This window comes from Mobula birostris, chromosome 11 (assembly GCF_030028105.1).
Source record: "Mobula birostris isolate sMobBir1 chromosome 11, sMobBir1.hap1, whole genome shotgun sequence".
Taxonomy (NCBI): domain Eukaryota; kingdom Metazoa; phylum Chordata; class Chondrichthyes; order Myliobatiformes; family Myliobatidae; genus Mobula; species Mobula birostris.
The window spans coordinates 56982543-57002949 of record NC_092380.1 but is presented as its reverse complement, the minus strand read 5'-3'; the positions used below and the strand labels follow the sequence as shown (position 1 = coordinate 57002949).

The following is a 20407-nucleotide window of genomic DNA, read 5'->3' as shown; positions in this document are numbered from 1 at the left end:
ATAGGATCAGACTGGCTATAAGACCGGTGATATGGTGGACTGAGGGGTTTGTTCCCGTGCTGTACTGTTCTATATTCAGTGAAATGTGAACGATCCCAAGGGTTCTTAACAAGGTGTATATGGAGAGGATAATTCCTCTTGCAGATTAATCTAAGATCTAGGAGTCACAGTTTGGAGACAGAGGTGACATATTTATGATAAAGATGCGTTAAAATTTTCTTTCTGTGAATCATCAATCTTTGGAATTTTCTCCCTCAATGGGCAGTATAAGCAGAGTCTTGGAATAACGTTAAGGTTCAAATAAAATTCTTGAAAGCAAGAGGGTGGAAAACTACTCTTGACAGATGGAAATGTGGAAAACATAGTTACAACCATATTAGCTCTGATCTTGCTGAATAACAAAGCAGGCTTGAGGGGTGTCATGCTTTCTTTCTTTCTAAACTTTTCCCAGTGTATCCCAAATTTTTTTTTAAAGTTACTATAAATTAGCTTCTACTATTCCTTCCACCTCAGATCACTGCATGGTAACTACCTATCTATTAACAGTCTAAATGAACATTATGTATCTGTTAAAAAGGAGCACTAAACCAATTCCCTTTACTATACAGATTGAGGCCAGTATGTTCAGTTCATACACAGTTTAATTCAGAACAGTTGGCAGATGGAAAGCTTTTTTTGGCAAGATTCCACTTGCAGCAATGGCCTCTCACCATCTGGATTCTTTTAAAAAGTTAGAGTTTTGTTTAATTATTAACTTCAATATCCATTTTTCACCTTAAAGCGTTGAAGGAGTGGGTTGGAGTTGAAGGCAACATGATTGGAAAAACTGACAGCACAAAATTAACTTCAATTAACATTTGTAAAAATTGCCTTGGTATCATGCAAAACCACTGAAATTTGTGCGCAAACTCTTCAGGGGCACACCACTAAACTAATATTCATTCAATTAATTCCGAATTACAGGCTACATATTTAACATTTTGTATAAAACCACAGCCTTAGATAATTAATGCAATATTTGGGACAATAGCTGTTGCAGAAAAGTTAAACTTTTATACATTATTATTGCACAAAAGCACAACTTCTAAAAGTTCAAAATTCTAGAAGCAACAATACTTCTAAATATTGGAACAGTAAAAACATTGTCCCTGCTTTAATATAATTCCTTCATATCATCAGCCTGTAAAATCACACCAATCCATGTCGTCTCACCAGAATTAGAGAACATATATCCTCAATCAGAGATCATGGTTAGGGGGTAAAAAGTGAATAGTTTAAAGGGAACAAGAGGGGAAACTTCTTCAGAGGGTCATGAGAGTGTGGAATGAGCTACCAGCAGAAGTGGTGCACCTGAGCTCGATTTCAACATTTAAGAGAAGTCTAGATAGGCACATGGATTGTAGGGACGCGAAAGGCTACAAACCCAGTACAAGTCGATGGGAGTAGGCAGTTTAAATGGTTTCAGCCAGGGTCTGTTTTTGTGCTGTACTTCTTTATGACTCATTCACACATATGGATACTACATATCCTGTACATGGGCATTACATTTTATAATAAATAGAAACCCAACTTTCAAATGAAAAAAAGTAGTCTTGGATTCTTCCAATATGAACAGAACCCTTCCCCCCTCCCCCCCATTGCAACTATCGTCCTTGCTGACAACATAACTAACCACAGGGTCAACTGGCATATCTGTATGGTAGTATCAACTACCATAGAGATAAGGAATGTAGTGGTAAATTTTCTTGACTAACCCCCAAAGTTTTAGAGAAGTATTTGAATCTCACAATGGCAGCTGGGGAATTTAAATTTAACTAACTAAATCTGGAAATTAAAAACTATGCTGAATTCAGTACCGAAAACATAAAATGTCCTTCTTCTTTGTGACAACCATATATTCGGTCTTCTTGTAGTCTTCTTTGCACTTTCTTCAATGACTTTATCTAGTACTTCTTGGGGCTCCTCTTTAGAAGTAGCTCATGCCTGGAATACTGCTAATTTCTCTTAGAAACTTCTCACTATAAACGGTGAATAGGTTGGACAAGAGAACACAACCCTTTCTGACACCCCTCTTAATTTAGACAAAATCACTTGGTTCATTTGAACTCTCATTCTTGTTCTTTGTTCCCAATACAAAGAAGAAATACAGAAATGTGAATTGAAAGTGGGCAGCGAAATAATTCAATTACTTAGGGAGCACAATCTGACAATAGGGCTGATGTTGAAACTAGGAGGATTGGGATTGCTAAATGCAGGCTCAAGCAAGGTATTAAAGAATAACAATTTCTATGGGTACGAAACTCAAGAGTGTTGAGCTTGTACATTCACTAACATATGGAAGCAAATGTTGGCCAATATCAAAGCAAAATAAGGGAAGACTCGATGCTGCAGAAATGTAGTTTTTGAGAAGAATGATGAAAATTTCAAGGAAGGACAGAGTAACAAACGAGGAAGTGTTGCGAAAAGCCATAATAAGAAGAGAGCAGATATCAATCAAGATACGGCAGCTGGAATTTCTAGGACATGTTCTGCGGAAAGAGAAGCTCGAACAACTTTACAGGAAAAAACTGACGGAAGAGGAAGTCGTGGTCAACAGAGTACGACACAAGTTACATCAAGGGATGGACAAGCGGAAGTTCTGAAGAGCTGATTGGAACTTCTCACATTAAAGACAGACAGAGGAACGTGATCACTCACGTCATACAACATGGCACATAATGACAATGACGATGATGACCTTGAAATTAATGAACTGCTGTAAAAACCATCAGAGTCACCAATTTCTTTCAAGAAAGGAAATCCGCTGTTCTCACCCACTTTGCCCAACCACTTTACTCTAGATCTTTAAGAAAATGGTTAATTCATAAATCTGTTCAAGGAAGACAGTAAGTGCCAGTGATGCTCACATCATGTGAAAAAGTAAAAAATATGCAATGTCAGCTTTCAACAAGTTCAATTATTAGACCTGTGTTAGTGATCTATTTTCTGAGAACTTTAATTCATTCTTATCTCTCCACACTTTCCACACCTAACAACTCATTCCCCTGTCAAACTACATATTAGGAATCAAGGCTTGAATCAACAAGAAATCCAAATTCAGTATCAGAACAGCAAAGCCACAATGTTCATTCCTTGTCCAACACTACCAATGACCAGTTCTCACCCTACACTAACGATTGACTCAACCTAAAGCAGATTGCAAACAAATTTAACCCTTTGTTTACCACAAACTGCACTTCCAATAAATCTTCTATTAATTGCAGATTCACTAACTTTCATTTTTGGAACACTGTTCCTAACCCACACTTTCATCATCTTTGAATCCATCCTATTTATTAGCTTCCCATCTGTCAACAGTTAAGTGGCCCTACCTTAAACAGACACAGACATCATCAGCATCCTTGTAAATCGACACTTACTTACAGATGCTCCACCATTTCATCTAACTTGAATTTGTATAATGGGAGCATATGGAAAATTATCTCATGATAAATATCATTAAACAATAATCAATGCTACCTAATAGGAGAGAAAACTAAAAGACTTTGCTGAAAAAGTTTTTTTATAGAGGAAGGAGAACCTAAAAGAGGAGGGTCAGAAAACGTGGAGAGACAGGGAGGATTAGGTCTGGGATGCCTTTGTGACCCCTTGTGTGGCCAGTGATCTGAGCAGTCTAAGTGGGTGAGTATTTTTTAAATTAGCACTCACCCCCTTGGACCTGTACGGGTCAGTGACTATGGCATTGCTAGGTATCAAGAACATGGCGGAGAGCTGAACTGGTAGACATAAAAGTTGTATGTGCATGTGTTTATGTAAGAGACTAAACTTTCTGTGTTAATTTGGTGAGACAGGGCCACCAGTTGTGAAGGGTAGTTACTGGAAGTTCATGACACCAGTGGGAGCATGTTTACTTGTGTCCGGGAACTGCAGACAGACGTGTTTGTGAGTGTGTGTGTGCTTTAGTGTAACAGTTAGATGCACAGGAATACTGCAAGCATCAGGAGTTCAGAGACACATAAATGGCAGATTGCAGAGTACATACTCTGCGATTTTAAGTGTGTACTCTTTAACTTATATCCGTCATTTATGTTTTGCCTGGTGTAGGAATCAGTGTCGAGGTATTTCAGGGAGAAGTTTTACCCAGATGTATGTCAGGTTGGCACCTACTGAGGTCAGGCAACATCAGGTCCAGAACGCTGAAGACCTAAGCCAGCACTTGACCCTGATTATGACCCTTCACCCCCATTTTTGTCAGAGCTGACCTCATATGCATGTGGGAATTCAGAACTCTGGCAAAAGCTTGGGGAAATGGTTGAAATTCACTATATGCATGCTAAAGAGATATACATGTTGCTAAAAGCAAAGTGCCCAAGGAATATGTGGGACAGTATGGCCCAGGGGGTGCAAGGTGGTACATGAGCAACTACCGGGAATGCCAGCAACAAAGAGAAAAACCATTTCAGAGCAAGAGGTCTACTCATCCCAACGCTACACGACATTTTCTGTGCTAAAGATTAAACGATACTTTTACGGTTCATCCACAATGCTTCCTTTGAACTAGACACAAACCTCACACTTCCTGCTTTGCACCCACACAACAGACACCCAAATAACAAATTTAAATCAGCATTATCTGGTCTTCCAATTAACTGTGGTTCACGGTTCTTAGGAACACATTGTTCAGAGCTGCATTTTAGATTTACTTCACAATTCATATTTCAATCTGAAGACTAGTGGCTGAAGACAGTTGATGAAGTTATTTGCTATAAGTGCTAATGCCAAAAATGCTCTAACACTATCTAATAGGAAAGAAAACTAAAATCTTTGTTGAAAAGGCTTTTCTGGAGGAAGGAGAACCTTAAAAGAGGAAAGTCAGAAAGTGTGGAGAGATAGGGAGGATTAGGAAATGCAAAACTGAGAGAAGTTGGAAGTGAAAGAGGAATGAAAGATTAAAGAGAAAGTCATGCTGATCTGAAGGCTATTAGGCTGCAGGAGGTTCCAAAAGGGTATGAAAGACTTTGAACATAACTTAAATTTGACCTTTTGGAGACTAATACAAGCACAATAATTATGGTTGCGCAAGAAAATTTTTAGCCTCAGATTTAAGCTAGGGATCTCAATTCAGAATTCCAATCTATACTTATCTCTCTACATTTCCCATTACTCAAGACAACAGCCAAACATAAGCTAGCAAAATAGCTGGGATACATTCTGAGATAGGTTGGGAAGGGTGTCGGCCCGAAACTTCGACTGTTTACTCTTTTTCACAGATACTGCTTGGCCTGCTGAGTTCATCCAGCATTTTGTGTGTATTGCTTTGGATCTCCAGCATCTGCAGATTTCTCTTATGTGGGATATTTTGTTTTGTTTGAAATGAATATATGCAGCATGGAGGACAGAAGCTAGAAATCATTTCTGATCAAGATTGTCAAACACAGTAGAATCATAGTACACCGAAGAAAAGGGTCATAGTGGGCTGGGGAGGGAAGGAGGTTGACAAATGCTGGTGGCTAAAATGAAACTGATTGCAACATATGGAACAGACAGAAGTGAATTTCAAGTTTCAAGTTTTGATATTTAACTAGTGAAAAATGCAGCTCATCGAAGAGTGAGCACCGGACAAGCAGTCTGACAATATTAAGATAGTGGAGGAGTTCTCAGCAGCACAGAGATATCCTTGGCATGATCAGCACTAAATGGAATTTGACCCCCAAGTCTTTGGGCGGGTAGCATGCAGGAAATGATCAAGGTCAGCACTGTTGGAAATGCACATATACACTATTTAATAAAGTTCCAAACAAAAGTTTATAAGCTAAAATCAAAGAAATACATTTTTTAAGAAAACAATAAGAACCTAGATAAGTTGTATCAGGAAAAAGGATGAATTTAAAATCTTCAAATCTTTTACTTCAGAAAGGATAGATTTAGAATCACAATAAAAATTCAATGAAACTTGCAAATATCACACGCACAGAAGTTAGCAACTTACATAGAATATAGAATAATAGAGCACAGAACCTGACACTCAACGTCAGTAAGATGAAAGAGTTGCTTGTGGACTACAGGAAGGGTAAGATGAAGGAACACATACCAATCCTCATAGAGGGATCAGAAGTGGAGAGGGTGAGCAGTTTCAAGTTCCTGGGTGTCAAGATCTCTGAGCATCTAACCTGGTCCCAACATATCGATGCAGTTATAAAGAAGGCAAGGGAGCGCCTAGACTTCATTAGGAGCATGAAGAGATTTGGTATATCAACAAATACACTCAAAAGCTTCTTTAGATTGTGACAAGAACACACATAGATTAAGATGTTAGCTGCCCTGTGCTGGCACCAGTGGGATCAGCAGTTGGTCTGCCACCTATCTTCAGGAGAGAAAGAGATGAGGAAAACAATGGAGCGGCATTTGGAGATGTGTAATGAAGGGACGGGAGAGAGAGTAACAGAAGGAGAGAGCTGTCAAGATCGGCTCCCCCTTTGAACCCTGAACTGTTTGAAGTGATGGACAGGCGATACCCCAGCAGGGGGATAAAAAGGGACAGGTTCGCTAAGGCAGGACACACACGACACCCGAGGTAACGAGACCCTGGAAGCGGTGCGTCTCTCACAAGTCGGTGGGAAGTTTTGGAAGGCCGGTTGCGGGACCAGGCCATAGACGCACAGGGTGGAAGGGCACGATCGGCGGGAACCTGGTGTGTGTCCGCCCTTGCCTGGGTGCCAGGTTCACCGCAGAGAAACGATCGTATCTGGAAACGGAGGGGTCACGATCGGTGACCTCAGATGACATCACAAAGGACTCGCCCAAAAGCTGACTGCGAAGGTCTGTGTGTGGAAGCCGTTTTGAATATTCATTCGTTTTGCTCTCTCTCTCCTTCCCCCCCCCCCACTGTCCATCGCCACGGCAGCGATTACTGCGAACTGAACTGAACTAAATTGAACTGAACTTTGCGTCACTTTGAAACTGGACATTTACCCCTAGACAACGATAGAGCTTGATTGATCCTGTTATCTTAATTCTGTGTACATGTGTGTTTATCATTGCTGAACTGTTGCATTTATTATCCTTTTGATTAGAGTACTGTGTTGCTTGTTTCTTTAATAAAACTTTCTTAGTTCTAGTAATCCAGACTCCAACTGAGTGATCCATTTCTGCTGGTTTGGCAACCCAGTTACGGGGTACGTAACAAGATGTACCATGGAGAGCATTCTGACAGGCTGCATCACTATCTGGTATGGGGGGGGCTACTGCACAGGACCAAAAGAAGCTGCAGAGGGTTGTAAATTTAGTTGGTTCCATCTTAGATACTAGCCTCCAAAGTACCCAGGACACCTTCAAGGAACGGTGTCTCAGAAAGGTAACGTCCATTCTTAAGGACCCCCAGCACCCAGGGCATGCCCTTTTCTCACTGTTACCATCAGGTAGGAGGTACAGAAGCCTGAAGGCACACACTCTGTGACTCAGGAGTAGCTTCTTCCCCTCTGCTATCCAACTCCAAAATGGACATTGAACCCGTGAACACTACCTCACTTCTTAAATATAAATTATTTCTGTTTTTGCACGATTTTTAATCTATTCAATATATGTATACTGTAATTGATTTACTTATTTTTTTATTGCTTTTCTTTTTTTTCTATATTATGTATTCCATTGAACTGCTGCTGCTAAGTTAACAAATTTCACGACACATGCCGGTGATAATAAACTTGAATCTGATTCAGTCCCGGCCCTTTGACACACAATGTTGTGCTGACCTATACAAATCTAATCCATCATGAATCTAACTCCTCCCTTTTACACAGCCCCTTAACCTTCCATTTTTCTTACATCCACGTCCCTACCAAAGAATCTTTTAGAAGTCCCTAATGTATGTGCCCTCCAAGAGGATCACAAACTTCATCGAGTTTGGAAGCTTGCATGCCTCAATGACCTGGAGAGCTGTTAGCTAGAGTCAGGGCCTTGTGCTTTGGCTCTTGGTAGGATCACACATGCCAAACAGGTCAAAGGGTAGAGGCTAGACTAAGAGTGGTCCACCAGTCCTCCAGGTTCAAGGGTTCAGCTCATGGCTAACAACCCTGACTGGTTGGAAAAAAATCATTACAGCAATGAAGAATTCTTCTATATCTATGTGTGACTGTATTGACAGACAGAGATGGCAGACCTTCATTGCTACCCGAAACGCCAGTGGCATAATGGGCTGTAAACATGTGTCTGCCTTGAAACATCACCCCCGGAAGTGCATTCCAGGCAGCCACCACGCCCTGTGTAAAAACCCTACCTCCGACATCATTCCATTCACCTTCAACAGCCACCCTCCCACACTTTCAAGTCTTAACAAAAGAAAAATGTCCTTTATTGCATCTGAACCACACATTAGTCTTGCTTTCTGCTGTACTTCTTTTAAGGTTCTGTGAATATGCACTCCAAGGTCCTTTAGTGCTACATGCATTCCCTGGCATTATTTGCTCTTTGAAATACTTTTCTAAAACTTCAGATTCTGATGACACTCTTCTTATTGCCTAGCAAGTCCACTGATACCTTCCTGCATTTGAAAGCTTTTTCATTTGCCACGGCAACAAGTCAATTTTTGTTTCATTTGAAAGCTCCCAAACTATGACCACTACAGTTATATCTTCGCCATACATGTAAGTCACAAAAGGAAGGGAAATATGAACATCTTTCAGTCAAAATGGCACCAAGCTGTAATGTCTATCAAGACTCAGACCTAGCTGCTTTTTTTAAGGTTTATAGGAATGATTTTGGGGACAGCGCAGGGAGTTAGGCATCAGGTGAGGATTTAGGGACAAGGATGAGGGGGGTTGGAGGTCAGAGGCAGTAAACGAAGAGACAGGGCAGGAGACAGTAGTCAGTCCAGGTCGGTGCACTCCACATACAAAGATCAATGATCCTGGAGGTCAGGTCAGCAGGCACTGGGGATGGAGACCAGTCATCCTCAGGTCAATGAGTCCCAAGTTGAGGGTCTGTACGGGTGGGAGGCATAAGGTTTGGTGACCCCGAGGTCATTAGGGTTGGAGATCAAAGTCCCACAGTCGGTGATATCCTGAGGTTGGCACAGTCCAGAGGATGAAGGCAAAGGTTGAAGTTCAGAGGTCCATAGGTAGAAGCCCGAAGGTTGAAGCCCCTGGATTAGCTTCTCCAGAGATCAGAGACCCGAGTCTACTGTTAGCTCATTCTACAAGTAGACTTCTGAGCTGGAAAATTACCTCCGAAATCCTATGCTGAGTTAGACTGCGACACAATTCAAGACTACATTGACTTTATGAGGGATTATGAGACGATTAGAAGGCAAAGGAACCTACTTCTTTAAATTATTTGGCTTTATTTTAAAAGTTTGTAGTTAACTTTACAACAACTAGGTATTTTTTAAATGTCTTCAAATGCAAGAGGTATTAACAGAAATAATAACGCTCCTCTATTCATATATACTAAGTTAATAAAAAGGATTCGGAAAAGGTCAAACTACATCATATGAAAATGTTGAATAAATGGCTTCCAAGTCTCTCCAAATTTAACCAAAGGATCAAAAATGACACTCCTGATTTTTTCTAAATTTAAACATGATATAGTTTGTGAAAACCATTGAAATGTAGTCGGGGGATTGGTCTCTTTCCAATTCAATAAAATGGACCTTCTGGCCATTAATGTAACAAATACAATCATAGACAAGCTGAAGAGGATAAAGAGCTATGTTCCATCATTGGCAAACCAAAAATTGCCGTAATAGGATGGGGTTGTAAATCAAAACACAAAACTGTTGAAATGATATCAAAGATATCTTTCCAAAATTTTTGCAAGAGAGGCCTTTTCCGAATCCTTTTTATTAACTTAGAATATATGAATAGAGGAGCGGAGTTGACGACATTAATGAATATATCTAATAGATTGGTTCAGCCCTGTTTTGTTCTGTTCGTTTTTTTTGGGGGGGGGGGGTTTCTTCGTAATTTTTTTTCTCTTCATGATCAATTATATCTAGAGTTTGGAAGTTTATTATACTTCTACTACTTGTAGTTTCTCTTGTGTATGTTTATTATCAATAATGTAATTCCAATCTCTTTATATCACTATTGTTATTACATTTATGAACTTGGAAAATAATAAAAAGATTAAAAAAGAAAGAAATAATAACGCCACATCCAGAGAAGTACTTGAACTCTGGCTTGATGGCAACAGTCACTGTACAGCACCACTTACCAGCCTAAGCCTGATAGTGAGACATAAAAACAAGCACTGCCTCAAGATGTGTGAAAGTAAAAATGAAATTGACGCCGTACAAGCACGAGCAGTTGCTGTATTTTTTTTTGAAGACGACCGATGAGGCACTTACGATAGGCAAAACTCAATCACGGTTTCAATTAACTTCCAAGGCAATTAACTAGCTATTTTTATTCAGCAATACAGCACCAAGTATGCCCTCCCGGCCCTTCGAGCCATGCCACCCAACAACCTCAATTTAACCCTAAACTAACCATGAAACAATTTACAGTGACTGATTCACCTACCCGGTACACCTTTGGACTGTGGAAGGAAACTGGAGCACCTGGGGGATAGCCACGCATTCCACGGAGAGGACGTACAGACACTCCTTACGAGGACATCGGAATTGAACTCCGACATCCTAAGCTGTAACTGCATCGTGCTAATTGCTACACTACCGTGATGCCTTATTGCTAAATACAATGTTATGGCTTTTTGGTGCCACATTCAGTAAAGTGCTACCTTTGTGTCAAGAAAAAAAAATCAATCTAACTCCACTATTGCTTAATCCACAAAATCCACTATTGCTTATGTTTGAGCAAGTGGGCTAAATTGAAGAAAAGTTGACTCCATCCAGTTCTACTCCAGTGGTGTATCCTCGAACTTTGACAACCAATTGCCTTGCTAATATATTTTAAGACACCAATTTAAGGAGACAACCATTACATGTTCCAGACTGGGTTAACAGCAGGAGTTTACTACCCATAAAAAAGGGGTACTACCCCATTTGGTTCATCATCTGATATTCTTATTGTCTGTACAGAGCAAGGGCATGCTGGACTTTACACATTGCCAACAATCACTGCCTCCATTGCCTGTACAGGGATAGATGGACTGAGAGTTAACTCATAAAATGGATTGAGCTCCAGAAGGCAAGCAGGCCTCAGGCAGGACATTCCAAGGCCAGTGTCTGAACCTTTGACAGCTCACAGATTGTCAAAGGCTCTTAAAATTATTTTTAGCTGTCATTATCTTCAAAGACATTGAACAACAATTTAAATAGTTATCAAAATGATTAAAACTAATAAGGAAATCATTAAAATAACTAGAAATTAAAACAGAGTAAAATAATTTACACACAACTTTATCCAGTAGCTTAATAACACCATTCAAATGAATGGTAAAACATTAAAGTAATTCAGTTTTCCATTTCTGATGGTCACTGATCTGAAACATTAACTGTTTCCCCCTTTACAGACAGGAGAAAATCTGCAGATTCCACAGATGCCGCCTGCCCTGCTGAGTCCTTCCAGCATTTTGTGTGTGTTCCCCCTTCACAGATACTGTCTGACCTGTCGGGAATCTCCAATGTTTTCTGCTTTTACTTCCTACTTTCAGCATCTGCCATTTCTTGCTTTTCAAATGAAGTGATTCTAAATTGCCATTAACTGCTCAACACAATGGTGTTGTATCGTTTGGGCTCAAAGGCGAGTGAGCTCAGCAGAAGACTAAACAACTGGAGAACGCCGCTCCACATGACAGCATCTGCAATCAGCTGCAGGTCAGACAGCATCCGTGACAGAAAAAGAATTGCCAAAGCCTTGGGTCAAAGATCTGCATCGTGACCCGAAGCATCATCAAGAGCTTTCCTCCCATAGATGTTGCCCGACCTATACAGGTCTTTGAGGGCGTAGTGTGTAATTACAATATTTATAAAAGGTTATTCAAATTGAGTTTTTGCGAAACATGAAAAAACTCAATTAGGGTAACTAACTTGAAGCTGAAGGGAGGGGTTTTGCACGGAGGAGAGAGTTGAACAGGAGGGTGGATGATTAGGAGGATGGAGAGGGCGAGAAGGGGGAAAGAGGGATAGAGGAGTTTGTAAGGGTGAGGGAAGGGAGTTCCGAGGAAGAGAGGGAGGGGTTTGTACGGTGTTTGGGGCGGAGGCAGAACGGAGTTATAGGGGTGACGGGAGTAGAGATTGAGGTAGTAAAAAAATAAAATGCAGATTATAGTGTTGCAGTTTGGGGTGGCGGGAGGGGACGAGAGGGAGATCGGTGGATTGGGGAAGCCCTCCCCCCGCCGGTTGCTGGGTCGGGAGACCGGAGAGTTGCCTCCTCTAATTTAACCTTCGTCACGCACACGGGGCCACGACGGGTCGGGAAGCGAACGCCGATCGCCACTTAAATCCGGCAACCACGGCAGTCACAAAATCCAGGAGCCGTCCGCCAACCCCCCCGCCCCCCTCAAACCCGCCCCGTTCACTCACATCACTCTCCGCGCCATCGCAGCACCGGCCTCGCCGCGCAACGCGCCACACCGCGGCCCCACAGCGACCCCTTGCGGCACCAGATAGGAGAAAGGCCGGACAAACGGACCGCGGCCCCACAGCGACCTCTTGCGGCACCAGATGGGAGCAAGGCCGGACAAACGGACCGCGGCCCCACAGCGACCTCTTGCGGCACCAGATGGGAGCAAGGCCGGACAAACGGACCGCGGCCCCACAGCGACCTCTTGCGGCACCAGATGGGAGCAAGGCCGGACAAACGGACTGCGGCCCCACAGTGACCCCTTGCGGCACCAGATGGCAGCAAGGCCGGACAAACGGACCGCGGCCCCACAGTGACCCCTTGCGGCACCAGATGGCAGCAAGGCCGGACAAACGGACTGCGGCCCCACAGCGGACCCTGACGGCATAGCCAAGCAGTACTTTCCCTCTTTTACTCTTGGTGAGCAACTCTTCTTTTCCTGCCCCCTAATTTAATTATTCTACACATCCTTCCAACCTTTTAGCTCTCTTTTTCTTCATTCTCCCCTTCTCTGGACCGGCACGTTCAGCACTTATTTTTCTTGAGAAAGTGGAGGTAACAATCTTCTTAAACTGTGGCAGTCCTTCTAAAGGTACTCTGCTTTTCTCTTTGGCAGTCCCTTGGTAATTACATCTTCTGCAGTTTTGTGAGTTCTCATAAAGTCATAAAGAGAGATATAGCAGAGCAACACAAACATGAGAAAATCTGCAAATGCTGGAAATTCAAGCAACACACACAAAATGCTGGTAGAGCACAGCAGGCCAGGCAGCATCAATAGGATCCTATAGATGCTGCCTGGCCTGCTGTGTTCTACCAGCATTTTGTGTGTACAGCAGAGAAATGGGCCTTTTGACACACCAAGTTGAGAATGAAGATTGTGTGGACAGACTATGTTCTAACTCAATCTACATATTTGCAATTTCAATGAGTTGGAATGCAGGAAAGAGCATAGTAGCATGATGTCATGTAGTTTTTCAGGGAGCTTACCTAGAAAGTTGATGACGGAAAGGCAGTGGGCATTGTCTTTGTGTACTTGGGCAAGTCCTTTGACAAAGTCCACGTGGGAAGCTGACCAAGAAGGTTCAGTCGCTTAGCATTCAAGATGAGACAGCAAATTGAATTAGACATTGGCTTTGCCAGAAAAGCCTGAGAGTGATAGTAGATGGTTGTCTTTCTGACTGAAGATCTGTGACTAGTGCAGTGCCACAGGGATCGATGCTGGGTCTGTCGTTGTTTGTTGTCTATACCAAACATCTGGATGATAATGTAGTAAACTGGATCAGCAAATTTGCAGATGACACCAAGATTGGGGGTGTAGTGGGCAGCGAAAAAGGCTATCTAACCTTGCAGTGGAATCTGGACCAGGTGGGAAAATGGGCTGAAATATGGCAGATGGAATTTAATGCAGACAAATGTGAGGTATTGCACTTTGGGAGGACAAACCAGGGTAGGACTGGTAGGGCACTGACAATGCAATAGAACAAAGAGATCTGGGAACACAGATCAATAATTCTTTGAAAGTGGCACCACAGGCACAAGTAGAAGGGCTCAGAGAAGGAGTCTTCGCACATTGGCTTTCATAGTCAGAGTACTGAGTACAGGAGTTGATATGTTGTAATTGTATAAGAGGTTGCTGAGCCCTAATTTGGAGTAGTATGTGTAGTTCTAATCACCTACCTACAGGAAAGATATCAGTAAAATTGAAAGAGCAGATTTACAAGGATATTGCAAAAACTTGAGGACCTGAGTTATAGGGAAGGGTAGAATAGAGGGTTGGGCTTGGTTAACGATTTGCCCGTGCAGGGTTGGTTAACGCATTGTCAGGAGCGTGCGCGGTTGGTTCACGAAACTGCCTGTTCCGGGTTTCTAGAGCGTTGTCAGGCCCGGCCGGCCGGGTTAGCGGGTTGCCAGACCCAACTTGACGAAATTCAGTGCAGCGCGGGTAATCGGCGGGAGTAACTTAGGACTCTTCCATGGAGCATAGAAGATTGAGGGTAGATTTGATAGAGGTATACAAAAGTATGAGGGGTATAGATAGGATAAATGCAGACAGGCTTTTTCCACTGAGATAGGCCAAAGGGACTGAGGTACTCTTATTTTCTATGACACTATGACAATAACCTTTCCTTCGCACCTGTCCGTGGGGTCCTCCTCATCTGCGATGGTTATTCTCTGATTGCTGAAGAGTCATCACCATTACATATTTGGAGCTCCCGACTCTTATAGTGTTCCTCATCAGTTGAACTGATGCGTCTCGCTCCCACTAGTTCAAAGTCACCCGACCTACCTGGGTCACCTTTTTACTGGCTCTTGTCCAGGGCTACAACCAACATTGTTCTATGCTTTCTGCTCCCAGCCTCATTCCTTTCAGCTCTGACTGGTTCAAACCAGTCAAAACTTGAGACACTGTTGTGCTTTTTTCCACCACACAGTCCAGGTGAGATCCTCAATGATGTGATAACAAGGAACTTGAAACTACTCACCCTCTCAACTATAGTTCCATTGATGTCAATAGGGGCTAGCTAGTCTGTCTCCATTCTTCCTGTAACTCATGATCAACTCTTTCATTTTTTCGACATTGGGGGTGAGGTTCTTTTCTTGGCACCTTGGTGTCAGGGTGTTGACTTCTCCTCTGTAGGCTGGCTCATCATTGTTGGAAAAAAGGCCTATAATTGTCATGTCATTTGTAAATTCGATGAGCAGATTGGAGCTGTGTGTGGGAACACAGTCAGTGTGGCAACATGGGTGTATAGGGCGTAGGGGAGAGGGTTCAGGACACAGCCCTGGAGGGCTCCCGTGTAGAGGGTCAGAGGAGCTGAGGTGAGGGTGCCCATCCTTACCACCTACCGGCGAACTGACAGGATGCCCAGGATCCAGCTGCACAAGGCAGACTGACATTAGCTACTTTTTAGTGGGTTTTTTTTTTGAGCTTATGATGATGGTTTTGGGGACAGAGAAGAGAGTTAGGTGTTAGATTAGAGTCCAGGGACATGGATGTGGAGGAATGAGAGGACAGGGTGGACAGAGTCTTAAGTCTCTGCTCCACATTTAAAGGCCAGTGACCCTGACTTGGACGTGCGTAGGCCAGAGTGGCGTGTCTGGCAGAATGTCAGACCAACAGACCAGCGTGGATGAAGGCTGGTGCACACCCCTGCCCCCACAAGGTCCACGAGTTGACAGTGGGTTCCAGAGTCAGAGAATTCCGTGCAGGCAGGAACAATTAAATCAGATGATTCCCCCCCCCCCCCGCCCCCCAAGGGGTCATGAATCGGTGAGACCAGAGTTCAAGGCCTAGTGTCATGGGTGAGGCCTGTGTTTGAGGCCTGGTGTTTGGAGAACCTGCCAAGTGTCAAATAGGAAATCCGGAAGTCGATCTCCAGGTGTGCGAATCTCTACGAGTCCGTAGGGGTAGCTGAAGGCCGAACGTCTATATATCCTAGTCAAAATCTGAGTCCGCTGGATGTTGGAGGCCGAAGAATATGGCCTGTCTTGGGGTTAAAGGACTGTACACGTGTGTGGGTGGGAGGGGGAAATGGGGCTTGTTTTGTTGTTATTGTTTTGTTGCTTGTTGTGCTCTGTTTTGTTGTTAGCGTGGGAATGCATGGGGACACTTACGGGCTGCTCCCAGCACACCCTCGGCTCTGTTGGTTGTTAACACAATTGACACATTTCACTGTATGTTTCCGTGCATAAGTGATAACTGAACTTGAATCCTGGATATCAGGATGCATCATAGTTTGGCATGGCAGCAAGAAACTGCAGAAAGCTGCGGACGCAGCTCTGTACAACACTCTCCTGCCCTCTGTCTACATTTCTTGCTACCTCAGTAGAATAACCAACATAATTGAAGACACCGCACAACCCAAATGTTCTCTTTTCTTTCCCCTCAAATCAGGGAGAAGATAGAAAAGCCCGTAAGTATGTACAACCAGGCTCAAGCACAGCTTCTATCACCCTGTCATAAAATTATTGAACAGACTCCTAATGCAATAAGATGGTCTCCTGGCCTCACAATTTATCTCATTATGATCGTGCACCTTATTGTCTACCTGCACTGTACTTTCTCCATAACTGACATACTTTATTCTGCAATGTTATAGCTTTTTTTGTTCTACAACAATGCTCTGTGTAATGAATTGATCTGTATGGGTAGTGTGCAGGACAAGATTTTCACTGCACCTTGGTGTAAGTGACAATAATAAACCAATTTATCAAATCTATGCTGATCATCAACCACCTCTTTACATTAGTTCCACTTTCCTCACTCCCATCAATTCTTACCAATTCCCCACAGGATCTTCCGTTCGACTGCACACAAGAGGCAATTTACAATGGCCAGTTAGCTGACCAACCCATTGGCCTTTCAGAGCGCGGGAAGGAAATCCACGTGGACATAAGGAGAACTTGAAAAATCCACACAGAGAACATGCCAGTTCAGAACTGAACCCCAGTCTCTGGCGCTGTCAGTCACTAGTGCCTCTGAACTGCCCAGTTCTGAAGTGATGTGGGGCTACAGTGCCCTCCAAACAGAGGCCAGGATCAGAGTGACAAGGAGGACCGGAAAAAATTTTCTGAGGTGGTATGTTTCTTTCCTGTACCTACACAGAGTTCCTGTGTGCACCCAATGGCTCATTGTTCCCAATAACATACTAAGCGTTCCTTCGAACAGATATGGATTAGGGACTCCAAGGAGGTAGTGGGCATTTTGGAATTCTTCAAGGAGGCTCTGAAAACATCCTTGAATCTTTTCCTCTATCCAGCAGGTAATGTCTTCCTGCATCAGAAAAGAGTAGGTTTTGAAGTTTTGGTGTCAGGCATGTATGCAATATTATTTGCCCAGCAAACTAACTGAGTCAAATAATGGCTTTAATATTTGGATTTTAGCCTAAGAAAAGTCTTGGAATTGAAATTGGATTACTATTAGAATCCATTATTTATTAGTGGATTTTAATGATGGTTCACTAATTCATCAAGTGAATTTGAAGGATTTTGCAGAGGTAGTATTAGAGTTCATCTATTGCCTTGAGATGCCTGACCTAAGTGATCCAGGTCTCAAAATTACAGAGGAGAGCACAGATTGCTGATAGCCATTTGATCATGTGTTTGAAATGCCAAATATGAATATCAATCTTCAAGCCTTCTTTTCCTCAGTCAGCTAAGGACTGCAACGTTGAAGGTGATGTCGAATTTCAACTGCAATGTCGGACTTCACCAAGGGATGGCTGCTGAGATATGGAAAGTGGTCTGAGTTTTCCAGAGTTTCACTGTGGACACTTGTGGACTATGGCACAGTATGGAGAGATTGGTAGAGGACTTATGGACAGGGTGTAGAGAGCCCATCATATTTCCTTGCAACACAGAAGGAGATTATTTGGCTCATCATGTCTATGATGACTCCTGAAGTAATCCCATGAATTCCATTTCCTTACAGATTTCCACACTGTTGATTCCTGTTAACACCCTCCATTGCTGATTCTGCCATCTGCCACTAGGTAATTTACAGTGGCCAGGTAACCCTGCAATTAGCACCTCTTTGAGATGTGGAGGGAATCCAGAACACCCAGGGAAAATCCCAAGGTATTGTTTACACAGGGAAACACTGATTAATCTGCTGCAGCAATTTGGCAGATGATAATCAGGAGGAAGTTTCCTTGCTCATGTTTGATGTGATACCACAAGGTTGTATGGAGTCTGAAGTTAATGTTGAGGACTCCAAGGGGTACTCCCTCGCCCCCATATATTCTGCCCTTGGAATATTGTGAGCAATATTGGGCTCCATATCTAAGGTGCTGATCTTGGAGAGGGTCCAGAGGAACTTCACAAGAATGATCCCAGGAATGAAAGGCTTAACATATGAGGAACATATGAGGAGCATTTGATGGAGCTCAAAGGATGAGGCGAGATCTCAATGAAGCCTATGAGACACTGAAAGGCCTGGATAGATTAAACATTGAGAGGATGTTTCCATTACTAGAAGAGTCTAGGATCTGAGGGCACAGCCTCAGGATAAAAGAATGAGCCTTTAAAACTGAGAAAAGGAGGAATTTCTTCAGCCAGGAAGTAATGAATTGGTATAACTGGTTGCCACAGGGAGCTATGGAGGCCAAAACACTGGGTGTATTTAAGGCAGAGATTGGCATTAAGGGTTAGTGGAGAATGGGACTGAAATAAAAAAGATCAGCTTTAATTAAACAACTCAATGGGCCAAAAGATCTCATTCTGCTCCTCTGATTTACGGTGCTATGCATACTGTTGTGTCAGCACCTTTGGTTGATCTGTCCTGCCAGTGGGATTGAGAAAGCTCAAAGACTGAGATGAAGGAGCCTGGCACATGAAAGGAACTAACCTTCAGAGTGCTCAGCATTAACATGAGCAAAGAACCTCCTTGTTGTCTACATCCGGGCTCCCCTTCCCACACCACCACTCTCCAACCCTGAGTCCCTCAGGGTACCCCATCTCCTTTTGGTTCTCAGAGCGTCCATCTTCCTCCCGTTCTACCTTCCTTGAACATCCCAAACCCCTCCTCTGACACCACCCACTCTTTTCCTCCCTCTGATCCAAGTTCCACCATGGATCATCAGGCCACCGTCTCCCGCTCATCAACTCTGGAGATCTGCTATCCCATCCACTGCCATACTGCTTGTTTCTACCCCCTACCCAAGATCCACAAACCGGACAGTCCAGGTAGACATGGAGTCTCTGCCTGCTGCTACTCCACTGAACTCGTGTTTGCATGACTCAACCTCTTTCAATCGCCCTTGGTTTAGTTCCTTCCCACCTACTCCTGCAACACTTCACATGCTCTCGATCTCTTCAACAACTTTCAATTCCTTGGCCCTGATCCCTTCATTTTGACCATGGAAATCCAGTCCTTAAACACTTCTATCCCCCATCAATAAAGACCTTAAAGCTCTCAACTTTTTTTCCGGACAAAAGAAGTAACCAGTTCCCTTCCACTATCACCCTCCTCCATCTGGCAGAATTAGTCCTCACCCTCGACAATTTTTTCCTTCAGCTTCTCCCAATTTCTCCACACTCAGGGGGTAGCCATGGGCACCTGCACGGACCCAGGCTATGCCTGCATTTTCCTTAGCTATCTGGCACTGTCCACATGCCAAGTCTTCCCAGGTAATACTCCCAAACTCTTTCTGCATTACATTGACGACTGCATTGGTGCTGCTTAATGCACCCATGCTAGCCTCATCAATTTCATAAACTTTGCCTTCAACTTCCACCCAGCTTTTAAATTCACATGGCCGTTTCTGACACCTCCTAACCATTTCTTGATCTCTCTCTGTCCCCATATTTGGAGGCAAACTGTACATTGATACTTCTTAGAAACCTGCCAGTTCCCATGGCTATCTTGACTATACCTCTTCCCACCCTCTTTCCTGCAAAAATTCTATTCCCTTTTCTCAGTTTCTTCAACTCTACTGCATCTGTTCCCAGGATGAAGTTTTCCTTTCCAAGACATCAGAGATGTACTCTTTCTTCAAAGAATTGTGGGGGGGTTCCCTTCCTCCACCATCGATGCTGCCCTCATCCACATCTCTTCCACTTCCGAGACATCCATGCTCACTCCATCTTCCTGCTGCCTTAACAGGGATAGAGTTCCTCTTGTACTCACCTACCACCCCAAGTGCCTCCACATCCAACACATCATTCTCCATAACTTCTGTCATCTTCAATAGGATCCTACCGCCAAACACTATTTCACTCATCCCCCCACTCTCCACTCTATGCAGAGGTCATTCGGTTCATGATTACCTTGTGCATTTGTCCCTCCCCATTAAACTCCATCCTGACGCATAGCCCTGCAAGTCATCAAAGTGCTACACTTCAACTGCAAATCTGTTGGGGTTGTCTATTGTATCTGGTACTCCCAA

At 43.2% G+C, this 20407-nt stretch overlaps 1 protein-coding gene across 9 annotated transcripts in view; it reads right to left on the bottom strand.

Annotated features, from left to right (window-relative positions):
• Positions 1 to 12562, bottom strand: part of mrpl23 (mitochondrial ribosomal protein L23) — a 130563-nt gene extending 118001 nt beyond the window's left edge. For all 9 annotated transcript variants that reach the window (XR_011887754.1, XM_072272275.1, XM_072272273.1 and 6 more), the window contains exon 1: positions 12482 to 12562. Coding sequence is in view for 8 of the 9 variants with exons in the window: in XM_072272275.1 (XP_072128376.1) it covers positions 12482 to 12498 (17 nt within the window). In the remaining variant the exon portion in view is untranslated. The remainder of the gene's footprint in view (positions 1 to 12481) is intronic.
• Positions 12563 to 20407: the final 7845 nt, after the last annotated feature.